Genomic DNA, 23,591 nt, shown 5'->3' with positions numbered 1-23,591 from the left:
GCCTCTGGGAGCAGAGACACGAGAAGGGTCTTCTCATAGTAGATGGTGTTCCCAAAACAGCCATTCTAAGAGAGCATTCCAGAACAGGTAGGATATGGTTGGAGTGTGGCAGGAGGAAATTGCAAACTTTTATTAAATAACTACTTTGGTGCAAAGCATATGAGAGTTGAATAAAACTCTTTTCGCAAGGAGGGCACATTCTAGTTAGGGAAAAAAGAATGTAACTAGCACTCCTAGCAAAACAAGTCCAGAGTAAAAGGGAAATATGACGATATCATGGAAGGAAGAGAGTTTTTAAATTCTGAGCGTTTTGGCTTTATGTAAGCAAAAAGGAACCAAAGTGATTAATTTACAACAGTTGCCTATAAAATCTGTACACAGAAGCTCAGTACTACTAGAAAAAAACACCAGCTGGGGAGCAGAAGACCTAGGTTCTCAATGCAACCCAACTAATGACTGTGTGACCTTGGGTAATGACATCTAATTTCTCTGGAGCCTCATTCTTCATGGCTAAAATGAGAAGAATACTTAGGCCATTTATACAATGAAACCTATTACAGCCACTAAAACATGACAGACACCTACATGCGCTAATCTAGAAAAAGCTCCAAAATAAGTTTTAAAAAAATCAAAACATAATGCTAAGTTGTAGACTCCAACATATAAAATGGTGCCACTTATGGAATAAACTGATAACAAACTGATCAGATGGACATATCCATGTAAATGTGCACATAAGTACCTGAGGGGACTGGAAGAACGTGCAGCATTGCACAGGCTGTTTGGGTGGCGGTGGAGGAGAGGGCAGAGTTCTCACATGTGGGTCTCTATGCCTCTCCTAGAACACTGTGCAAGAAGAAGGTGTTCACGTATGATAATCATGATGAGATAAGGAAGGGCCTGTTGAGTTGGGTTTTTAAAACTTCTTTTTGAAAAGAGCAGAGCACTTTCTATACTTGAAATCCTACTCAAACTTCAATATGTGAAACAAACCCACCCACTTCAAAACTACCAGGGAGCCATAAAATACAGTTTGGAATCATGTAGTCTGGAGTTTTTAAATTCAAACTCTATTGGTCTTTATTTTACTGTATTCCAATGAATCTAATACACCATTGTAAGAGAAAATGTTACTTATGTAGGAAGGAAAAATGCTGTCAATTAAACCATGACACATCACTGAATCATGATTTCAGAGATGCTAAAATGTGGAAAAGATGTGTAACTGCGAATTGATGAAATATGGTATTAAGTCAGCTATCAAAATTAAAGACTATGTTCAACACACACTGTTCACACATCACAGCGTGGAATGTTACCACCATTATCTGTAATTATTAAGCTACAACTTAGCCTGTTGCTATCGAGCCTGTTGCTTGCCAGGCTAAGTCATTCTCTAGACAATACATTAAAGGAGCATCCAGTGACTGTGTCTAATACCAACACAGCCACTAGACTCCACTGAGGTTAGATAAATTCACCTTTAAATACTGTTTTAAAAGTGGGCTAAGATATGGCAACGACTCCCAACACTGCTCAAACCCCACGTGCTGCGATGGAGGCAGCGGGGCTCTGGGGGTGCTCTTCCTCACTGTGGCCAGGCGCAGGGACCAGGGGTCTCTTTCTTGCTTCAAAGCACATCCTTTTCATTCAGGCTACAATTTGAAAAGTTATTAACAATCTTTCAATTCCTACCTTTCTTTAAAAATTATACCTCCTTCTTCAATGACATCCTAAGGAAATTAATTCCCAAACTGAATTTATATGACTGAAGCCTCATTTCCCGTATTAAAACTTGCCAGGAACAGATATTACCAATGTGTCATTGTTCGTCTGTTATTGGAAGGCTTAGAGGAAAAATGTTTCTGGAATCACCACATCCTATTCATTTTTGCTTATATATATGTAAAAAAAGCCTCAAGCCTCTCTTTATATTAAATTATCCAAATTTGGACATTTTCCTTCAAATGTAAGGTCAATTCAAAATGATCGAAAGCCTTCTTCCTAATAATGATTTTAACAACCTTGTTCCTGACAATAAAGTGCCCAGAGAAGAAGGATATAGACAGCAAGTCAGAGTTCTTTATTTCTTCTATTTATACCCAAAGATTTTCTTTTCATTCCTACTGATACTTTCTAAATCAAAGGAAACACTTAAAAAGGGACAGATCCATATTAAAACGATTAAGATAGACTTAGTAATGTGTAGCTTACCAAATGCTAACAGCCACCACAAGCACTGCTGGGAGGCACAGAGCGTGCACTGCACACCGGCCCTGGCTGGGCGCCTCACCCACCGTCTATACCCCTGACGGCAGCTCTTCAAGAGCGGCCTTTATAAGAGAGGAACCCAGGCCTGCTGAATTCCAACACCTGTCTCTGGCCTTCATGCTCTGTGGTTTCCTATAAAGAGAGCAGAGAAAGCACCTGCCCAACTGGAGGTAATACCACACTTTTCCGTCATTTTGAAGAAAATTATAGGAAAAAGCCTGTAAAAACACGATTCCACATATCCACCAGAATGGTTAAATTAAAAATGACAAAAAACACCAAGGGTGGCAAGGATATGGAACAAATGGAATTCTCACATACTGCTGGTGGGAGGGTATATTGCTCCAGCCATTTTGGAAAACCATTTGGCAGTATCTGCTAAAGTTGAACATGTGCATGGTCTCTGACCCAGCAATTCCCCTTTTAGGTGCACCCGACAGAGATGCAAACATATGTTTACCAAAAGACACAGACAAGAATGTTCACAGCAGCACTATTTACAAAAGCCAAGAACTGGAAACTATCCAAATGTCCATCAACACCAGAATGGATAAACAGACTGCAGTCAGACTGCTCAGCCATGAGAATGAACGGTCTACAATGACATGCAACAACATACAGGACGTTAAGGAAAAGAAGCCAGAAGCAAGAGTACATGCTGTATGACTCCACTTACATAAAGCTCAAAAACAGGCAAAATTAATCTATGAGGCAGAAGTCAGGACAGTGGTTCCCTTGGTGGTGGCGGGGGTGAAGTAACTGGAAAGGCACACAGGGGGTTACAGCGGTGCTGGTAATGTTTTGTTTCTTCATCTGGGTGTATTCCATTTGTGATAATTCATTGGGTTGTATACTTATGATGCGTGTACTTTTCTGTACATATGTTCTATTTCAGGAAAAAAGTTCAAAAAAACAGCAACAAACAACAAAACCTACAAGGTTCCAGAAAATGGCAATTCCCTGGATGACCTAAAGAGAGAACCATTTGCATCACTTGCCAGCTTTTACAGCAAAGCTACCCACTCTGCTAGGTGTCACACCAGAGAACAGCAAAAGTATCAGTAACTCCCTTCCAAGGGGACTTGAGGTCAAGGAAGAAGAGTCTACTAAATAGACTAGTCTATTTTTAAGAGAAGAGCAATCAAGAAAGAACATCTCATTAGCAGCTTATAATTACTTCCAAATCCCAATACAGACCACAACCCAACCCATTAACATCATTTTAAAAAATGAAGTTTATAAAACCATGAGCTGTTCTACTTATCTGCCCAGACTCACGAGAAATTGAGAAAGAAACATTAGGTTGGTCAAGGGTTTTATACATTAGTTCTTCCTTCCCAAAGACTCTGATCTAAGTCTTTGAAGGCTTTGAGTCTAAGAAATGTGGAACAGGGTCCTTAATGAGTATTTTCCTAAGACAAATGACTTTAGCATCTATTTATTCAGGGACTAATTGAATAGAAAAACTAGTTTTTAAATCAGGAGCAAATTTGTAGATACGGGATATGTGAAGTTACTCTGCAGGCATGACAAACTGCCAAGCTACCCACCCTTGACCCAGACTTGAACAAAACGATGGTCTGGAAGCCAACATTCCTGGGTCTCACCAGCATATTGTGTGTCTCTCTGAGCCTCAGCTGTCCTATCTCTCGTGAGAAAAGAATGCTAGTTAGCCATAAAACAACTTCTGGGAAAAAGACTTATCATGAAGCATTGGCAATATTACTTGAAATGTCTAATATCATAATTTTTATAACATTACAATTTTTAATCTGCACTGCCAAATTACCTGAAACTACTTCTGGAACAACAGTGGGATGGCCATTATGGGCCAGGTGCTTTCCATTATCACAAATCTTCCCCATAATCCCATTTCACCACTGAAGACACTGAAGGTCCGCAGGGTTAAATAATGTGGTCAAGGTCAGAACTAGTCAGTGGTGAAGCTAAGATCTGAGCCCCAGAGATGGTCTCTCCCCAACACAGAGTGGTAAATATGCGGCCACAGCTCCCCTGGCACAAGGGCAGACATCACTAATCAAGCAAGACACTCTTTCCTGCCGACCCCAGGATGCAGCCCCAAAATTTCTCTCAGGGAAGATCTCCAGGATACAGTAAGTGAAAAAAGCAAGATAAAGAACAGAGCAAACAGTAAGCTAACTTTTGTGTAAGAAGCGGGGGGATAAGAACACACAGTCTCATATCCTTGTATTTGTATAAAGAAACACTGTAAATATACGCAAGAAAGCAGTAATAGTGATTACCTCGGGGGGAGGCAGAGCGGGGAGGGAATGGGCTTTTGGGGACAGGGTATTTTAATTATTGAATCATATAAATATACTGCCTTTTTTTTTTTGGTGAGGAAGATTCGCCCTGAGCTAACATTCACACCAATCTTCCTCTACCTTGTATGTGGGATGCCTCCACAGCATGGCCTACGAGTGGAGTAGGTCCATGCCCGGGATCTGAACCTATGAACCCAGGCTGCCAAAGCAGAGCGCACCAAACTGTAAGCACTTGGCCACGGGGCTAGCCTCTACACTGCCTTTTTAAAAATTAGATTTTGGGGCTGGCCCGGTGGCGTAGTGTTAAGCTCGTGCACTCCGCTTTGGCAACATGAGGTTCACAGGTTCAGATCCCAGGTGCAGACCCAGCACCACTCGTCAAGCCATGCTGTGGAGCCGTCCCACATACAAAATAAAGGAAGACTGGCACAGATGTTAGCTCAGTGACAATCTTCCTCACAAAAAAAGAAAAAAAAAGATTTTAACGAGGAGAAAACTGTCAACTCAGCACTACCACCAATCAATGAACACTGGCAATTAAAAGAAACCCTATTTAACACATCCTCTGTAAAATCATAATCCCTAATACTTCAGTTAGCACAAAGTTAGCTAGAGCCAAATGATTTGTCTAACAAATAGTTCTCGAGCATCCACTATGTTCCAGGCACTCATCTAGGCACTGGCGATACAAGAGTAAACAAACAAAACTCCTTACCTTCATGGAGCTCACATCCCGCCGAGAGACACAAGCGACATAAAGACAGACAACATATACAGTGGTATGTGGGAGGAGGGCTAAGAAAAAAAATACAGCATGAAAAGGGGATACAAGGAGTGTTGACTGGGGAGAGGTTGGTTGGGATTTCAGCTGCGAAGGCCTTAGAAGGCCTCAGCGACAGGGCACTGGGTGAATGTTTGAAGGGAGAGAGCCACGCAGTTATCTGGGGGAAGAGCATTCTAGGCAGAAGCAACAGGAAGCACAGAGGACCTGAGGCAGGAGAAGGCCTGCCAGCTCTGCTCAAGGAAGCTGTCAGGAGCTTGTCTGGCTGCAGCAGCAAGAGCACTGGGGAGAGGAGCATAAGGTGAGTTTGGAGAGGAGGCAACAAGACCAGAGCAGGTGAGGACTTAGAGGTCATGGTGAAGACTTTGGCTTTTACTGCAAGTGAGATGGGTGTCACTGGAGGACCCAAGCAGAGGAGTGAGATGATTGATCTACCCTGTGTTTTAATAGTGTCACTCTGGCTGCTCTGTTGAGAAGAGACTGTACAAGAGCAAAAGCAGGAAAACAAGTGTGGTCAAAAACCTCTAAGACGGTCTCCACAACCCCCATCCCCTGGGACTGGAGCCCTGGAATAATCCTCTCCCCATGAGTGTAGGCTGGATATAGTGGTTTACTTTGAACAGAGGGGATAGGAGGTGACTTTCGAGACTAAGTTATAGAAAGACTGTGGTTTCTGTCTCAAGAGTACTTTAGCTCTCCCTCAGATCCCTCACTCTTGCTCTGGGGGGAAAAGCTATCAGGCTGTGAGCAGCACAACAGAGACCCACAGGACAAGGAACTGATGTCCCTAGTCAAGAGCCAGAGAGGACCTGAGGCTTGCCAAGAGCCACATGAGTGAGTTTGGGAGTGATCTTCCCTGAGTCGATCCTTGAGATGAGGGTAGCCCCAGCTAAGACCTTGACTGCAGCCTCAAGAGACCCTGAGCCAGAAACACCCAGCTACACTAAATGCTTTTGTTTTACTACAGTTCGGAGTAATTTGTTACATAGCAATAAGATATCTAAAACAACCAGTTAGGAGGCAAGCTCAATAATCTGACCAAGAGATGATGGTGGTTTGGACTGGAGTGCTAACAGTGGAGGAGGTAAGAAGTGGTTAGACTCTGGGCGTATTTTGAGAGTAGGGTTAACTGAATTTGTCAACACGTGAGAGAGACTAGGTGGGAGAAGAAGATAAAAAGTAATCTGAGGTTTTTGATCCGAGCAAGTGAAAAACTGGACTTGCCATTTATAAAGATGAGAAACTCCGTGAGAAGGCTGGCGTGGGGGGCAGCTGCTATCATGACTCAATTCTGGACATGTTTAGCTTGAGATGGCTGCAAGACACCCAAGCAGAGCCAAGAAGGCCACTAGATAAGAGTTGGGTTTGGGGTTGTAATGTAAACTTGAGCATTCAGCACATAGATGGTATATAAAGTCACAAGCCCAGATGAGATCAACAGGGCAGTGACTGAGGGAGAGACAAGAACAGGTCAAGGATTGAGCCCTGGGACACTCAAACATCTAGAGGTTAAGGAGTTTGAGGAAAACTCAGCAAAGGAGGCTGAGCAGAAGCAGCCAGACACAGAGGAAATCCAGGCAAGCGTGGGCATCCAAGTGAAGAGTGTTCCAGGTGGGAGAGACTGATGAGCCGTGCCCAGACTGCCAGTGGGCAAGGAGATAAGCATTCTTTACCTCACATTTTTATTAATAGTGGTATATCTTTTGGACCCAACCTACCTCACTTTCTTGAGTAAAGTCAAGGGCATCTTCTCCTGATGCCAGCAGTGTGTGGAGAATTCGCTGTTTCACTTGCTCCCACTCGACCAGCATTGACTCTCGATGGTACTCCTCAGCCATGCCAAAGGTCTGTCAGAGGAGCAGAGAGAGATGACCCAGACAAAAGAACAAAGAACAGAGTTCCCTTTAAAGTTCAACAGAAATTCAAAGCCCCCAGATCTTCCATATTCCCAAAAATAGAGCAAAAACTATCTACTTTAAAAAATCTCCTTAAAGAATTTACTAACGACTGTTTGCTATATACTCCTTATTTCATCGAGTCTAACACATTTTTTAAAAAACTTAATTGTGGTAGAATACACATAATGTAAAATTTACCATCTTAACCATTAAGCGTACAGTGCAGTGGAAGTAAGTATATTCACGCTGTTGTGCAACCATCAGCACCACACATCTCCAGGACTCTTCTCATCCAGCAAATCTGAAATTCTATACCCGTTCAACAGCAACTCTCCATTCCCTCCTTCCTCTAGCCCCTGGCACCCACCATCCTCTCTCTAGGATTGTGACTACTTCTAGGTACCTCACGTAAGTGGAATCACACAGTACTTGTCTTTTTGTGACTAGCTTATTTCATTTCATACAATGTTCTCAAGGTTCATCCACATTGTAGCATATGCAGAATTTCTTGACTTTTTAAGGCTGAATAATATTCCATTGTATGTATATACCATACTCTGTTTATCCATTCATCTATCCATGGACACTTGAGTTGTCACCACGTTTCAGTTATTATGAATAATGCTGCTGTGAACATGGGTATACAAACATCTTTTAAAGTTCTTTTTTTTTTTTTTAAAGATTTTATTTTTCCTTTTTCTCCCTAAAGCCCCCTGGTACAGAGTTGTATGTTTTAGTTGTGGGTCACTCTCTAGTTGTGGCATGTGGAACGCCACCTCACTATGGCCTGATGAGCAGTGCCATGTCCGCGCCCAGGTTTCAAACCGGCGAAACCCTGGGCCACTGAAGCAGAGCACACGAACTTAACCACTCGGACATGGGGTCAGGCCCCCGCTTTCGTTTTTTTAAAGATTTTATTTTTTGAAGTTCCTGGTTTTAATTTTGGGGGGGGTATACACTTCTGGGTGTGTTGCGGGATCACATGGTAACTCTATGTTTTTGAGGGGCTGCCCCATTTTACATCCTCACCAACAACGCACAAAGCTTCCAATTTCTCTACATCCTTGCCAAAACTTTTCTGTTTTTCTTTTGATAGTAGCCATCCTAATGGGTATGAGGTGATATCCTGCGGTTTTGATTTGCATTTCCCTAATGATTAGTGATATTGAATATCTTTTCAGGTGCTTATTAAGACAAATATCTTTTTAAAATCTCTGAAATCAGGCTACATATTACAATTGATAGCATGTCATAGTTTAAATTGAAGTACTTTTTCTTTGTATTATGTAAAATGATGGATTATAAAGTCAATGGTATCTTAAGATTTAATAAGCATCTAAGATAACACACAAAAAAGATTCTCCCAGTGTCTTTATTTTTTTTAAGGAACAGTAAATATAGGAGGAGGTAAATCATACAGTAAACATAACAGTAAATAACAAACATAAACAAAACAGTAAATCATAGGAGGAAGCAAACCAGTAAAAGAAAAAGAGAGCCTTCTGCAATTAGATTTCTTATCACTCTACTCAGTCATTCCTGAAAAGTCTGGCAAATCTCACTCCTGTCTACTGGTGACACTGCAGCCTGTTGCCAAACAAGGGCACTGAGAATGAAAAGACAAAAGAAAAAGAATGAAGGAAAGGAGGGAGGAAGGAAGGAGACAAAAAAACCTCTGAGGAGGAAATCAAAGCAACTTACAGAGATATACTGAATCATGACCATTCTTAGCCTATTGTTCTTTAATTGGCAGACCCAGCTTCCCTATCAGCTTAAGCCCACCTTTCAAAAAGCCATTTCATTTACAATCAGATTCGCATCTAATTAGGCAGCACCAAGGGAATGAGTATTAGTAATGCCTGCTTTATTTCTGGCAATGAAGATCATTTATACTGATAATATCCATACACACGAGCTTTGGTAAACTCTTAGAAAAACATACTTTTCCTACAAATGGGATGTTTGAGTATGCACCAACATTTACTAAAAAGTGAAAAAGACAGACACTAGACACACACAAAAATGATAAGAAGGCTGGCACACCTTGCAAGTTTGATTTTGGTCCATCTATCAATAGATCCCTTTTCTAATATGTATTTTGAAGACAGTGAGAAACGACAATCGCAAATTTTAAAAACAGTCTTCCACCTGGTTTTCTTCTCACTGAGAGTCAGGCAGAAAGGACCATTCCAGTCAGTCAGCCTGAACTGAAAAAACACTCAGAGAAAAATCATCTTGTCTTGTTACATAGTGAACTTAAACATGAAAGCTATGCATTTTGAATAGACAGAAGTATGCTGGAACAGAAAGGTGAGGTGGGGGAAAGGGGAAAGGGTAGTTTCCCTGGAAAGTATCCAGAAATAGTGGACAAGTGAACCATAATTTCATCTAAAATTCTTCCTATTTAAGTAGCCAAACCAACCACCTCCTAAGCCTCAAGCCTCTCCCAGTAAGGGAAAATGGAGGGCCATGTGGCACAAAGATCAGAGCAGGGAGAAATAAGGAGGTGGGGGAAGGCTGGCATACCATACAGCTTTCTGTGCTTGCAACAGCAAGTGAGGCGCTGACTAAGCTGTGGCATTGATCCAAGACACCACAGTGTCACAAGAGTTTTTCTTAAAGACAAATCTTCTGGCTGATAAAGAACGGCAGAGTAGTAAAGGCAAATGAAGAAAACAGACAACTTACCACCCAAAGACACTGCTGAATGAGGACGGTGAGGGCAGACTTCCAGCATCATGTAAGGGTCAGAGCAACAACTCTGGGAATTAACTATCCCCTGTTAATTAGGCTGCTCACCTGTGTGCCAAGAACTCCTGCTTTGAGAACACAGGAAGTACTCTGAAAACTGGCAGCTTTCTGGGCTCAAATCCTCAGATACATCTGAGAAATATGCCAGGTTACTCATTTAGAAACAGCCCCACAACCTGAACGAACAGCACTATGGTTCCATTCATCATTAGTGTGATAAGGGGCTTCAAACAAAAATAAACGGCCCAACATTAAAATTCTCTTCCCTTGACCATGCCAACCCCAGCTTATCTTAATTACATTACAGATAATGGAACATCCAATTTGTGGGCTAATCAGGGATGATCAGCCACTCATCTGCCCTATTCCAGCCTATTCCCTTTAGACGCACTCTGAAACACCAGATTAGGTGCAAAGAAGAATGTCAACTAGAGGAGTTAATGAGAGAGAATCAAGAGAGCTGTTCAACTAAGGCCTAAGAGAAGGACAGTGAGGATCTGAGGCGAGGTGGGAGGTAGGGAATAGCAGGGAAAAGGAGGAAAGAAACCCAAGGGAAAGAGAGAAGAGATAATCTGGAAGGGTGTGCAGAGGTCTAAAAATTAAAAGGAAGGTAAGACAAACCACAAAAAATGACAAAGCAATGAAGAAACTATAAACTAAATCAGAATCTTTCAAGTTATGTGCAGAAATCTATCTCTTTGAACACAGTTAAGAAAGGAAGGCAGGGAGAGAACTGGGCAACTGAATTAAGAACAGGTGGGGAGCACTTGAACCCCATTTTCACAAAGGGAAGAGGGCAATATGCTTTGACTTCACACCCGCTTATTACTGAGCTGTTGCTGGCTTTTAGAAACTCTACATATGTTCTGATAATGTTGTTCTGTTTTTGCTGGGATGCACCAAATGGGAAAAGATAGGACACATTTGTGGTTTTGTAGCTTGTTTTCTTGGCATTTCAGCAGGACATTGGCAAGTTATTCAAACATGAAATTACCACCAAAATGCCAGGAAGCCGCTCACCTTTTGTTTGAAAACGACTCTTGCTCAGCGGCAATCTCCCGGTGTCCAGACAGGTAAAAGGTCCCCCCCAGGCCGCTCCCAACACCGGAACATCTCCCTCACAAACACATATGCACACATTTTGCACTGTGGTGTGTCACTTAAATGTTTTGGCTGGCTGCACATTTAGTCTCAGTATGGCACAATGCTCAGAGACTGCCAATTCCAGAAACACATTCCGCAGGGTAAATGGATTAATAAGGCTTGGTGGTGGCATTCGACAATCCTAATTTAATTTTATTGGTCCTTTACAGCAGGAGAATCAATGTTGGTGGGTAACTCGCTCAAAGTATGAACCTAAAAAAAGGAAGGCTTTTTTTTTTAATATTTTCAAATCTGAATCAAATGAATTTCTCTATTTCTAGGAATATGTACTATTGCCAAAAATATAATTAATGAAATTTTAGGGAATTTTACTCTGATAATTAAACATATCAGTCATTTAAATAATGCCTTTGGAACACTTTCTTATAAACCAGAGCTGGCAAGCCCCCTGCTGCCCAGCTCACTCACATCAGCCCTATCGAGGCACTTCCACCCACACGGAAGATTTTAATAAAGACACTGAGATACCTGTGATACAAGGGTTATCTAAGTAAACATGAAAACAGACGTCCCCTTCACCCCTGCTCGCCTTTGCAGAGACAACCACTGCTGGCAGACTGGCGTGGACCCTCCAGCCTCCTTCCTAGGAAAAGATGCACTTTTGGAACCAGCTCCATGTGATGGCTGACCCTTCCTCCCTGCCCAGAAGACCCCAGTGGCCTCAGGAGCTCTTCCTCCATATGGGATGTTTTGGAAGGGTTTTGATCTTTTAATCCTTGTCAGAAACAAATGGAGATAACTCATATGTTAGCAAAGTAAACGATCATTTAAGTATCTTGAGGGAATACTTGCTGCAAAATACTGCTGCACATGCAACGGCAGCTCTGCCTGACTGATTTACCATCCTCTTGAGCACCAAGCTAGGTTTCTGCTTTTAAGAGCTTGGAAAAAATGTTAACATAAAAGGTAGCAGAGAAAGTCAAATTGTGTGATAAAAGGAAAAGAAATTGAGGAAAATTATCACTGATCATAATTGCTTTTCTGAACTGCTGATTCAGTAGAAACCAAAATACCACTTATGCTATAACAAGGAAACCAAACAACTTCTGGCTCTTCCACTTTAAGATGAATTTAATAATGAGTTGACTAGTCCAGTGTTTCAGATGCATTTCAGTCACTAAATACACATAAAGTTACAAGCATAGTATCTTCCTTAAAAACGGTCCCTGTAGAAGCTCCTCTGGTGAACTAGTTGTCCGAACAGGAGAGCTGGGCCTGGGAACAGGCTCCCGCTTCTGGCAGCTGCCCTCACCACAGTGTACATCTGCATTTGGGTTCGTTTCTTACCCTCTTCCGGGACTCTTCAATGGCAGACAGCAGGGCATTGTCCTTCTCATTCTTCAGGAAACCCTAGGAAAGAGGAAAGAAATGAAACAACTTAGGTTAAAATAAACCTTTTAATAATCAAACATACACTGTAGGAAAAAAAAATAAACATAAGGATATCTACTACCCCGCCCACCCTTACAAAACTCTCTCAACTCGAAAACATCAAAATAGATGGTTTTTACAGATGTTTCCTAGTTTCTTTCATTCTGGGAGCACATGATGATTGTTAGAAGGTAAAGTCCCCCTGAGGCAACAGTGTGGAGTCCCACGTCCTGTAAACATATCAAATGTGAACAGTCAAGATTGCCCTTCAAAATTCCTAAATGGCCCATATTATAGATACAGCTTTTACTATGCAACCAGTCACAGTTCCTCTGTTCCTTAGTTTTTATTTCTCGTTACTTTCAATTAACTCTGTTCAATTACTTCCTAGTACTGAGGAAGCCATCACCATCCACTCATCTGTGTGTTTTTCACTTGTTTGTCAATGGCTGGGATACCCCCAAATCATTTATTTACACATTTCTTCTGGGGTTTGCCACGTGTACTCCCTATTTCAGGCCTGATGACATCTGCTGCTTGTTTAATATAGGTAGGTGAAGAGGAGAGAGTCCACAAGTCTGGTTTAATATGCACAGGTTAAATGCCTGTAAAATGCAACTACACAGACCTAGTTTCATATCCTGATGCCTCCATTTACTAATGGAATGATTTTAGCCAACTCACCCAAACTCTCTAAACCTTAGTTTACTCATATGAAAAACCATCACTAATGAGATAATGTAACCAAGCACTTGGCCCAAGGTTCATACATGTAGCTCTATTATCAGACTCTATTACAATTAGATCTGTTGGTGATATTAAACAAAGAGACGCCCAGGGTGACCTCCTTACTGCTCTTCAGTGTCTTCACTGCTCAAGCTGAGGTCTTACGGAGGAGAGGCGGGACAGTCCTGACAGTCAGTCAAAGCTGCAGACAGAGTGGGCTTCCATGCCTGCCTCCATGCCAACACCTTGCCCTTCACACAAGGGTAAAGTTTCTTTTCCACAGCTTGGGGCGTGAGGGCCAAGTAGCAACAAGGAAGATGATCCATCAACTAATAGGTAGAGATCAAAGTCTCAGTTGGAACATGAAAGAATTCAAGTCACCCTATACATTAGACCCACCTATGCTCTGAAACACAACGTCCTGCACATGAAGCACAATACTGTTGTATTTATACATGTCCAAAATGACCGGGTTTTTTCAAAACCATGTTTTTGCTCTTTTTTTTTTTTTTTTTTTAGGAACTCTTTGGGGGAATATAATACAAAGTAGAATTAAACTAAAGCTTTTACAATGACACGCTAAATTAAAAAATATTATTTGATAGTTTTCTTGGAACTTACTGTCATGGTTAATTAACTAACTTTTGATTACTTACTATATTTTAATAACTGTAACATTTTAGTATATTTTGTTCAAACAGTCCCAGATATGAGGCTGCTGGTTCTTAAAATAAACAAGGGTGGGGGGGGCCAAACAAGACTGGGGATATAAATTTAAATAAAATACTACCAATCTTCATGGATTTCCCAGATCTCTTAGGTATTGGTCCATGATTCTCCCCCACCTGCTGTCACACCCCAACCTGGGCAGTTCACTGGGATGGACAGGGACAACGGCCAGCAGCCCAGGAAACTGTTCCCTCACAGGCTCTGCCTCGGCAGTCTCTGAGGCAGCAATTAGGCAGCGCTGGGGACATGACAGGAAGACTGCTCCAAATATCTATACTGATAATTGGTGTTGGAGCCGGGTGAGGAGAGGCATCTGTCACTTACCTACTAATGCAATGGCTTCAATAAACCAGAACACATAAAACTAGGACCCCATGTGGTCCATTCAGAAGAGGGCAGCTTGTCACCATATGCCTGCTTCTAGCCATCGCAGGGGAGTCAGATATGAAATTATGGGCAGAATTTTAATACACCTTGTTTACACCCTTCACGGCAAATGATCACATCAAGTCAACAAACCTTTAGTGTGAATTCCCTTTCATGAGTGGTCTCCAATGGCTAAAGGCTTTAGTGTCAGCTTATAAACAAAGCTCTGGAATATTATCATCGACTGCCATTCCTGAACAAAGCGTAGGCATAGACTCTGCTCTGTTGTACCTTTTCGTGGCTGCTGCTATGGGAAGCTGATTGTCTAAACAAGCCACATTTTGGAGGTGGGGAGGTGATAACCATTGCCCTACAAGGCCTGGTCTCATTCTCTCTTTGGTTGGAGTGGGAAGGGCTGTGCCGAGCCCCTCACCCCACTCTGGGTTTCCTCTGCTCTTCCCAGTCAATGATGAGCCCATTCCATTCTTTTAACTGCACCGATGTCTACAAATAACCTACATACACAAAATTAAAACACAAACGCAAAGCAATAATCAGACACATTTGTTTAAAAACATAATATTCTATAAGAAACACTATTCCAAAATTTCTAACAGATGAAATTTCAAGTAGTGGTTAAGAAAGAAAAAGAAGAAAAGAGCTATTGCTTTGGGGCAGATTAGTCTCTTCTTTAAAATACTCATTATAAAGCTACATTCCAAAAATCTCACTTAAGTTAAATGAAGCATTTTGCATGAGAATCAAATTTTAGACCTCACCCACATTTGAACCAAGACCAAGAGCCATTGCGTACCTCAACAACTGGCCTTTCTCTACAGCAAAAACTGAGCCTACAAAATATGCAGATTTTGAATTTTAACTCTTCTTCCTTTAGTCTCTTCTAAAATGAAACACTAAAATAGGCTACATATCATATTCTACTTTTAAAAACAACACATTAGTGACCTATCTTTTGAAAAGAATCTTAAAAATAATAATTTATACAGTCAGAATAGTGCCGAAATTTGTGTGCCACCTAGTGGCAGTTACTTTCTTTTAAAGAACACATACCTCAACCAAAAATAAAGAACTAAAAAGCTAGGCAGAAACACACCTGCCTCAGCCCAAGTTTCCCAGAGATCTCTGCCTCAATTTCTCCTTTCCACATGCGTGTTTCCTCTCCCTCCAACTCTCTGTGGGGCACTTCTCATGGCCCTCGTCCCAGAGATACACTTGTACAGCTTATCGGAAAATGGGTTTTCTGTAGAGCTGAGCTGGGGCATTAAGAGTGAACTAGGAGGTGGCTTCTCTCCTTGGGGGGGCTCCCTGCCACACTGAAGACCCCTGGCACAGAGAAGGCCCAGCAGTCATCTCCCACTCGGAGATGCCAGGCGTCTATTACCCCCAGAGCTCCTTATCACTAACATCCCCTTTGCTTCCCAACAAGCACTGTTTCATTGCTCACAGTGCCCCCACCCTTGACCCCAGCCCTTCTACTGCTGGCCCACTCAATATTAAGAACATTCCATAAACATCTACAGGCCCGAAAGTAAGATAACTACTCCTGACTTCTGCAGCTGTATACTGCTCCTCACTACCAGAATCTTGCAAACAGATCCTCTTCTAACTGGCTTCTTGAACGGGTTTTGGTTTCAAGCTTTCTGTGACACACAATAGCTCCTATTCAGGAAGAATTAAGGGCCAGAGACTGCTCTAAGCAATTGTAAGACATTATTGCTAATCTTTTAACAATATGAAAGAACAGACATGAACACCCCACTTTCCCGCATCCACTTCCACCCCATTTTACAGGTAAGAAACAGATTTCAGCATTTAACTAACTTGATCGAGGGTTCCCGACCAGGAAGAGGCAGAGGCAAGATTCAAACACAGTTCTCAACTGTTTTCGAGATACTTGGAGAACAGTCAATTTCTAAATCGAGAAAATAAAGACAAACTTCTTTTTTTCTCTAAAAGGATGGAGACTAGGAAGGGAGCAAAATATCCTTAAATTTATTTTCTTCATCAGCTATTAGTTCTCTTTTACAGATGATGAAGCTGAAGGCTCAGAGAATACTAATTTGCATCCCAGTACTAACAAGAGCTAACACATGGAGACGGTGATTACTTTGTTGTGGTGTGTGTGACACACATCTGGTTCTAGTCCTCACTTTTAACCCAATGCTAAACTGTCTCTCAATGCTACTTAACTGATCATACTTTGAAGTATGTTCTTAATATAGGTTTAAAAGTTGAAAGAGCTGTATGAGATGGTTTCTAGAGTTTCTACCAACTCTAAAATGTTGTGGTTCCATATTAAGACCACCTAGTTTGTTACTCGCAAAGCTCAGACTTAAAATCCACATTTCCTGACCCCTTGTTTACCTTCTTCCTCTCTACCACTTTGTTTCTTACCACAGCAAATCAAGGTGGGATAAACAGATACTTTACACTTGCATATTCATTCCTTTCTTCCCCCTGCCTCTATAGTTAGGTCAAGAACAAGACAATAAATGTCAAGTTTTGGGCATTCCTTTAAAAGTGTTTTTCAAAATGTGGGTCAGAACTCATAATTGTGTCATGAACTCAATCAGCATTTTTTAATAACATAAAATGCAACAGAGATATATGGTATGGGTAAATATGGTTTTGTGAAATTTTTATTTCAATTATAATCTACTTATTTGTATGTATGAAGTGGGTCATGATGTTAAATGTATTTCTTAGTATGGGTCCTAGACAAAAAAGCCAGAAATCATTGCTCTAGATGTCAACCCTACAGCATTCCAAAATATTATTACTATTTATTGCTGTGGAATAATAAACACTGTACATTTGCCCAAGCAATATCTCCAGCCACGTGTTCCATCTTGAATACAGGAAGTGGGCTGCCTGGCAACGTATACTGGCCGAGAACAACCCAGAATGTAACCGCAAGGTAAGCCGATTCTCCTATCAAACGTGTGGTCACATTTCAGGGACCTTGCAGCGAAACGCGCTCTTAAATGGCTCAGGGAGAGAAGCACGGGTGTGAAGCTGCCTTGTTTTCAATCACCACGCAGACTCTGGGTTTCAGAACACAACTATTCTGACTGCAAAATAGCTGACTCTCACTGTAGAAAAAGGCAGTGGGCAAAAGGATGTTTGTTTTTGTCAAATGGCCAAATTCTCTTCGCTTATTTACTTTCCAAAAGTGAAAACTGTTAAGAAATAAGGGTCTCTGAGAAAAATTTCAGTATCCACTTTAGCTAGGAAAGTAAGATGGCAAAAAAAGAGCCTACATTGATTCTTTCACATTTTTTTGCTTCCCACCTACAACAAATACGTGATCTGTTGAACAGTTACATAAACAGTTTGAACTGAAGAACACATAAATTCCTTGACCATTAAAAAATAAAACAAAGTAAGATAAACTAATCAGTCTAAGTTGGCCCCACAAAGCCATAGTCATATTTCACATGACCCTCAAAACACAAAAGACCATGTTCCTTCCCCTTCAACAATCCAGCCTGTGAAAATGAAGGGTGAGGCACCTGGGAGGCCAGCCACGCTACCAGAAGGTATCCGACACGAGACAAAACACATGGCAGGTGCCATAAAAATCTTGTATTTTCTCTCATTTAATACATACAATACACACAAATTAGTAGGAAATCTGTAACCAACATTCCAAATAAAATAATATTGACATAAGTAAGCAGTGACCATAGAAAATGGTCACTGATTGAAAAAAAACATTGCCAACACCCAGGAACATCTAGGAAGGCAAGGAAGGAAACAAAATACAGAGACCAAAACATAAATTTAACAAACAGAATAATCAAGAGGGTCTGCTCCAAGACGAAACAAGAATTCCAATAAGCACTGCAAATATTCATTAGAACTTCAGACAGTGAAATGGAGAAGTGTCTGATTTCTATCAAGACAGGATTGTGAGTTGCACCCACTATTCTGCTTCAGCTCATTCTGAGTAAAACACCTATTCTCTAACCTCTCCCAAACCTTCTTCCCAATTTCTGAACGAACGACTTTTCTGAAACCTTCTCTTGAGTGAAATTTTTACAATGGTAAAACTGCTACTTAAGGAGAAAGTGAGGAAGGACGAAGTAAGATACCGTCTTCAGACAGGCAGAACAGAAATCCCGCTGGGCTTATCAGATGGTGTGGACAAGCTTTTCATTAGCTCCCTTTGTGGTGTCTACAGAGAATGCCTCAAGGAATCTTTCAAGCGCAAAGAGATGGTCATTACTGATAAAGCCCAAAAGATGAATAGAGGAATTTTGAAATTTGGGCCTTTCCAAGATTTGGGGAACTTTCATAAAGTGTTATAGCATGTTTGGTTATTTTATTAGCTCAATACTTAATGCAATAAAATAAGAATACATAAAATGTCAGCTTAAAAGCTCATGAGAGACTGAATCTCCTTTTGCAAGGAACACAGAATGAATAGTAAATCCAGCCTTCATTTTCCAACTCAGATGTTTAGAGTAACTCCCACTGCCTGTTCTCTACAAAAATTTTTAATATTTTAAATCATTTGTTCACAGATTGCATTAAATGTCTCTCTCATATAGCTATATAGAGATACATATCTTCAAAAAATACCCCTGCAGAAAGCAATGCTAAGCCAGCAGAGTAGACATCACCAATTGTAACATATTTTTAACACTGCTCGATGATTTCTCACTGTGCACTTATGCAAAAGCCTAGTCACTCTCATTCAGCAGGTGGCAGCAGACCCTGCAAGAGTGGCTGTGGATTCCCACTACTTGCCAGCTCAGCAGATCCATGGGTCTGCAGGCAGCTGTGGAGCCACAGGTGGCACACCTTGGTGCTATAACATGGTGTTGTGTGGGCACCAGGCCATCTGTTACTGTCAGGCTGCCAGGTCCCATTTTGTACATGGTGTCTGCTACTAGGCAAAACAAAGGGTCAGACAATTACGTGATGGATTTGGGTCCATTAAGGCAAAACAAATCACTTGCTCCTATAATTCACATAGGTTTACAGGACGGTCTACAAATTCTCACAGGTTGAAGAGAATTCAGTCTGTGCAAGGAGATTCTAAACCCAAGAATAGACAGCTCTGAGCAGTGCCTCCTCCTGGACCTGCCTCGAGCCTTACAGGCAAGCATTCTGACTTAAGTAGCCACCTGGTCTCTTCAAGGGCATGCCAATACGGCCGTGATACAATTCCACACCTGTGCCTTCTGGAAAAGCCACAGACCTTCAAGAGAGCCACTCACATAAGTCCATCTAATTGCCTTTGGTGAACCCCTTCCTATTACTGCTCCCCACCCCAAATACACACAAAAAAAGAAGAAAAATAACTACCATACAACAAAAACCCAACTTCCAAGATTGTCAACATTGGGTAAAGGATGAATAGAAGACGGAGGACTCACCCAGAAGGGAAAGTCATCTTTGAGAATGGGGAAATGCCATTCCTGGGGCGCAGGGGTGTGAAGCACACCTCCCTTGTCAACACACTGTGAGCACGTAACTACTAGATGCCTCTTCCTATTGCTACACAAGACATCAAGCTGGAGCTGCTTAGCACATTGGGTTGCTGCACTTGGAAAGTAAGGCCAAGGTTATAGGCTGCATCCCTGTAAGAGGCATTTAAATCGCTGTGCTACTGCTGCAAAGCCAGTTCTGCCCCCTTTACGGGGCCCAGGGCATTCCTATTATCTGTTGCCTATCCCTGGCCATCCAAGAAAGGAAAGCAACCTGGCCAACTCCGTTCTGAAAGACTCCATGTAGAGGGGGAACAAGCAGTAAGGGTGTAATATAAATGAGTGAAATAATAAATGATGGCTATTTAGGCACTAGTGGGAAAAAAATGCTTTTCAGCAGAACTACCCCCTCCTCTGAAATCCAGCAAAGCCCTGCAATAACCTTTCAGGGTTGTGGAAGCAACGTTCCCCTGCTGGTCCCAGGAGGTCTGGGGAAAGGCTGTGACTTGCTCAGTGCTGATACCTCACCACTTCCAGAAAAGCAAGGCAGAGCCCGCACCCTAGTGAGAGGGGCCGTGATGCAGCAGGATGTACCCTGCTGCGGTGGCTGGGCCTCGGCTGGCCATCCTCTCTCCACTTCTGTAAGGGGGGCCGGGGAGGGGCAGGAACACTAGAGGCCAAGAGAGGGAGGAGGGCAGCCAGCCAACTGCTCTCGGACTGCTGAGGTGGCCCTGTGGGAGAAAGCAAGGACAGTAACCGAGCACTTTTATCACCCCCCCCACCCCCCAAACCTAGCATACTTGCATCCTTATGGGGACACAAGAACAGGAGCATTCCAAAGAGAAAACTTTTCAATCTAGCTTTGCAAGTGGAACATAACAGTGTGCCGGAGTATGTCTGGCTTCAAAAGGCAGCAGAAGAACCCTCTCCTCACCCAAAGGTATGAATAGATCTAAAAAATATTAATCCCACAGTCACTTTAAGGTGATGGAAAGATAAGGAGGATACATTAAGGGACAATAAAAATATTTTAATATGCCTTTGGCGAACTGATTTCCATCTTGGAGATGGATGAGTCAAAGAACTGTGGATAGTAAAACTGCACTGCAGCATAAAATGGGAACACATCAATAATGGCCTTTATCACGGCCACAGCCCCTCCCACTGCCTCCCAAGCCCCCTGAAAGAACTCATTCAAACAACCCTGTATTATAAAAACACAGATCCCCTGGCTCTAGTGTCTTTTCCCTTTGGAAACAAAAGCAAGATCTGGGGGCTGTAAGGACAGACAGCAGAGGGTGTGTCTCTGGGCCAGTCAGGTAGGAGCTGAGCAGTGTTTGCCAGGCTTGTCTACAGTGCTTAGGATTAAGTCTCAAGTCCTACTTAGCAAGCACAAGGAGCGCTGTTAGTCAGACAATGTTTGGGAACCACGTGTCATATTAATTCCCTGCTGGTACACGGTGTCAGTCATTTACACTGCAGTCGAAAATCACGGCTCCTCCCGCTATGCAGCACAGCTTATGCTGATGGGACTGGAGCACTGATCATCATGGCTGTCACAGAAAAGGAGCTCTGGTTCTGCTGCAGTTTCTTCTCCTTCAGAAATTCTTTTTCAAAAATTCATTTGGGGACCACTAAAACAAATAAGAGACCTTCTCTTTTATAACTTCACGTTGTCTTAAATGGAATTTGTTATGGCACTCCCCTGCCAACAGTCCTCAGAATTTCTAAAACCTTAATTAAGTTTGGAAACATTCTGAGTTTACCCTGTCAGAGCTGAGGAAATACTGCAGGACGCAGCGCTCCCCACTGTCACCACGGGTACAGAAAACACGGAACGTTGCTGAGATGGAGTGGCAAATACAAGCAACAGCAGGAGAGAGGGCCAGATCATTTTTCAAATACAAACTGCCCCAAACTGACAGGGAGCGAGAGCCTTTTACTAGCCCGTCTGTAGCAGGAGGAAGGGCGACCGTGCACGGTGGGCCCTCAGCTGGAGTTAGGGGAGCGCTCTGCTGGGAGGGCACGTCAGAGCGCCTGGCTCCGTCCCAGCTCAGAGCAGACGAACATGGCGTCCTCGCCCATCCCAGGAGATGAGCACTTCACCCTTCATGCCGAGTCAACGCAATGGCCCTAAGAGCTCAGCCTGCAGGATTTTTAAATGTTTGTTTACAAATGATAAATTTATAATGCCTGTCCTCTAAAATACAGGCCCAGGAAGCCTCCGCGCACAGCTCAGTAAGTCACTTCTGACAAGACTGAAAGCGCACATCTCTCCGAGTTAGGCTGCTAAAGCAAAGAAAGACTTTGCTGAAGGCTCGATCCATTAGACCTGTCCGTCTCCAGCAAGCCCGAAAAGAGATGGCGTCAAATGCAGACAGAGGCGCAGCACAGCACACATTAGGAGGCAGGTGGCCTGGGTTTAGGGCAAAATCACCTGTTTTCTAGATGTATGACCTTGAGAAAGTTGTTTAGCTACAGTAAACCTTGCTTTACCTAATGGTGGGATGAGCTGACTGCACGACACAAACTCCAAGGCTACCTCCAGAAATTCCAACTCCGTGAGACATGCAAACAGGTAAGAAAATAGCACTGTCGCTACCACTATGGCTATAGTCGACTTCCAAAATAATCCAGACCTTGAACCACAAAAGAAATACAATAAACTTTGTTTTTGAAGGCAGCGGACATATATTTTATATACAAAGTAACCAAAGCCCACAAAATGCTAGAATGAAAATCAGAATCAAAGACAAATAACATATTTTCACAGGAATGCTAGTCTTATCTGGCCATAAAACGGGAAGCATATTGTCCTGTTTTCTGAAAATCCATCCTATATTGGAAGGAGTAAGGTCCTATATTAAAAAAAAAAAAGAAGAAGAAAACACAAAGCAAGGAATTTCAGAAGTGTTGAGATAAAATATCTATTTGAAATTTTATTTTATCCATATTTGCCAACAATTTCTTAAAAGCAACAATCGGAAGCTATCTAGATATGAGTGCTAATAAAGACTTTACTTCAGGAAAATTTCAAAATTTCCATCTTCTAAAAAAGTAACTGTAAATTGGCAAGGCAGTGCTCCCAGAGGTGTCTTCAGACCTGACTGAAGGAAAGAACTCGTGTGGCCCACCTTGTCTCATCGTGCTCCTGGGGACGCCATTTTCCTCCTTCCTCACTGCCATCTTAGTGCCACGGGATGCTTCCGAGCGGGCTGGCCGACGTGCCTGCTTATCTACATCATGGCACTGCCAGAGCAGTCAAAGGTTTGATAGGAAGACATTTTTTGTAGCAAAAAGAATCAGCCTTTCACTCTCTTCCTACAGTCGCACTAAAATTTTATGAGAAAACTGCAGAGCTCCCAGATTGAAGAGATTTGGGAGTCTCCTACAAGTACCAGAAAGGAAGCCTCTTCCCGGTGGCCAAACTTGAGTAGACATGGTGGAGGCAAAGCAAATGGGCAGCTCCCGGGTCTCTGCCATCTCCCAGAGCACTACTACCCAGCTCACACAAAGCCGGAGGAAGAAAAGACCAGAATCTTCAACTAAGTTTCACCTTAAAAATTTCAAAGGAAGGCTTTGTGACCCCTTTCATGCCATCCAACCAAACATTTTATGCACGCAAAGCTGCAGTTAAAATGGAGTTCTAATTTGCTGCCCTAAAACTCTCTTATTTCAAAATGCAAGCCTTATAAAAATCAAAGAAAAAGACTCCCTTTGCCTTCTACCATATATCTAAACAATTAATATCTTAAATGTCCCTCACAAGATTAAAAAATTTATATTAAGATCT

The 23,591-nt window shown here is 42.2% G+C and overlaps 1 protein-coding gene across 3 annotated transcripts in view; it reads right to left on the bottom strand.

Annotated features, from left to right (window-relative positions):
- NUP93 (nucleoporin 93) overlaps positions 1–23,591 on the bottom strand; it is a 102,058-nt gene that overhangs the window by 26,085 nt on the left and 52,382 nt on the right. For all 3 annotated transcript variants that reach the window (XM_014827325.3, XM_070500246.1, XM_070500247.1), the window contains 2 exons: positions 12,438–12,500; positions 7,056–7,184 (listed from right to left, as the gene is read on the bottom strand). In XM_014827325.3, coding sequence (XP_014682811.1) covers positions 7,056–7,184; positions 12,438–12,500 — 192 coding nt within the window. The remainder of the gene's footprint in view (positions 1–7,055; positions 7,185–12,437; positions 12,501–23,591) is intronic.

This window comes from Equus asinus, chromosome 28 (genome assembly GCF_041296235.1).
Source record: "Equus asinus isolate D_3611 breed Donkey chromosome 28, EquAss-T2T_v2, whole genome shotgun sequence".
Taxonomy (NCBI): domain Eukaryota; kingdom Metazoa; phylum Chordata; class Mammalia; order Perissodactyla; family Equidae; genus Equus; species Equus asinus.
The sequence above is the reverse complement of the archived record's forward strand: the minus strand, read 5'-3'. Positions and strand labels throughout refer to the sequence as shown.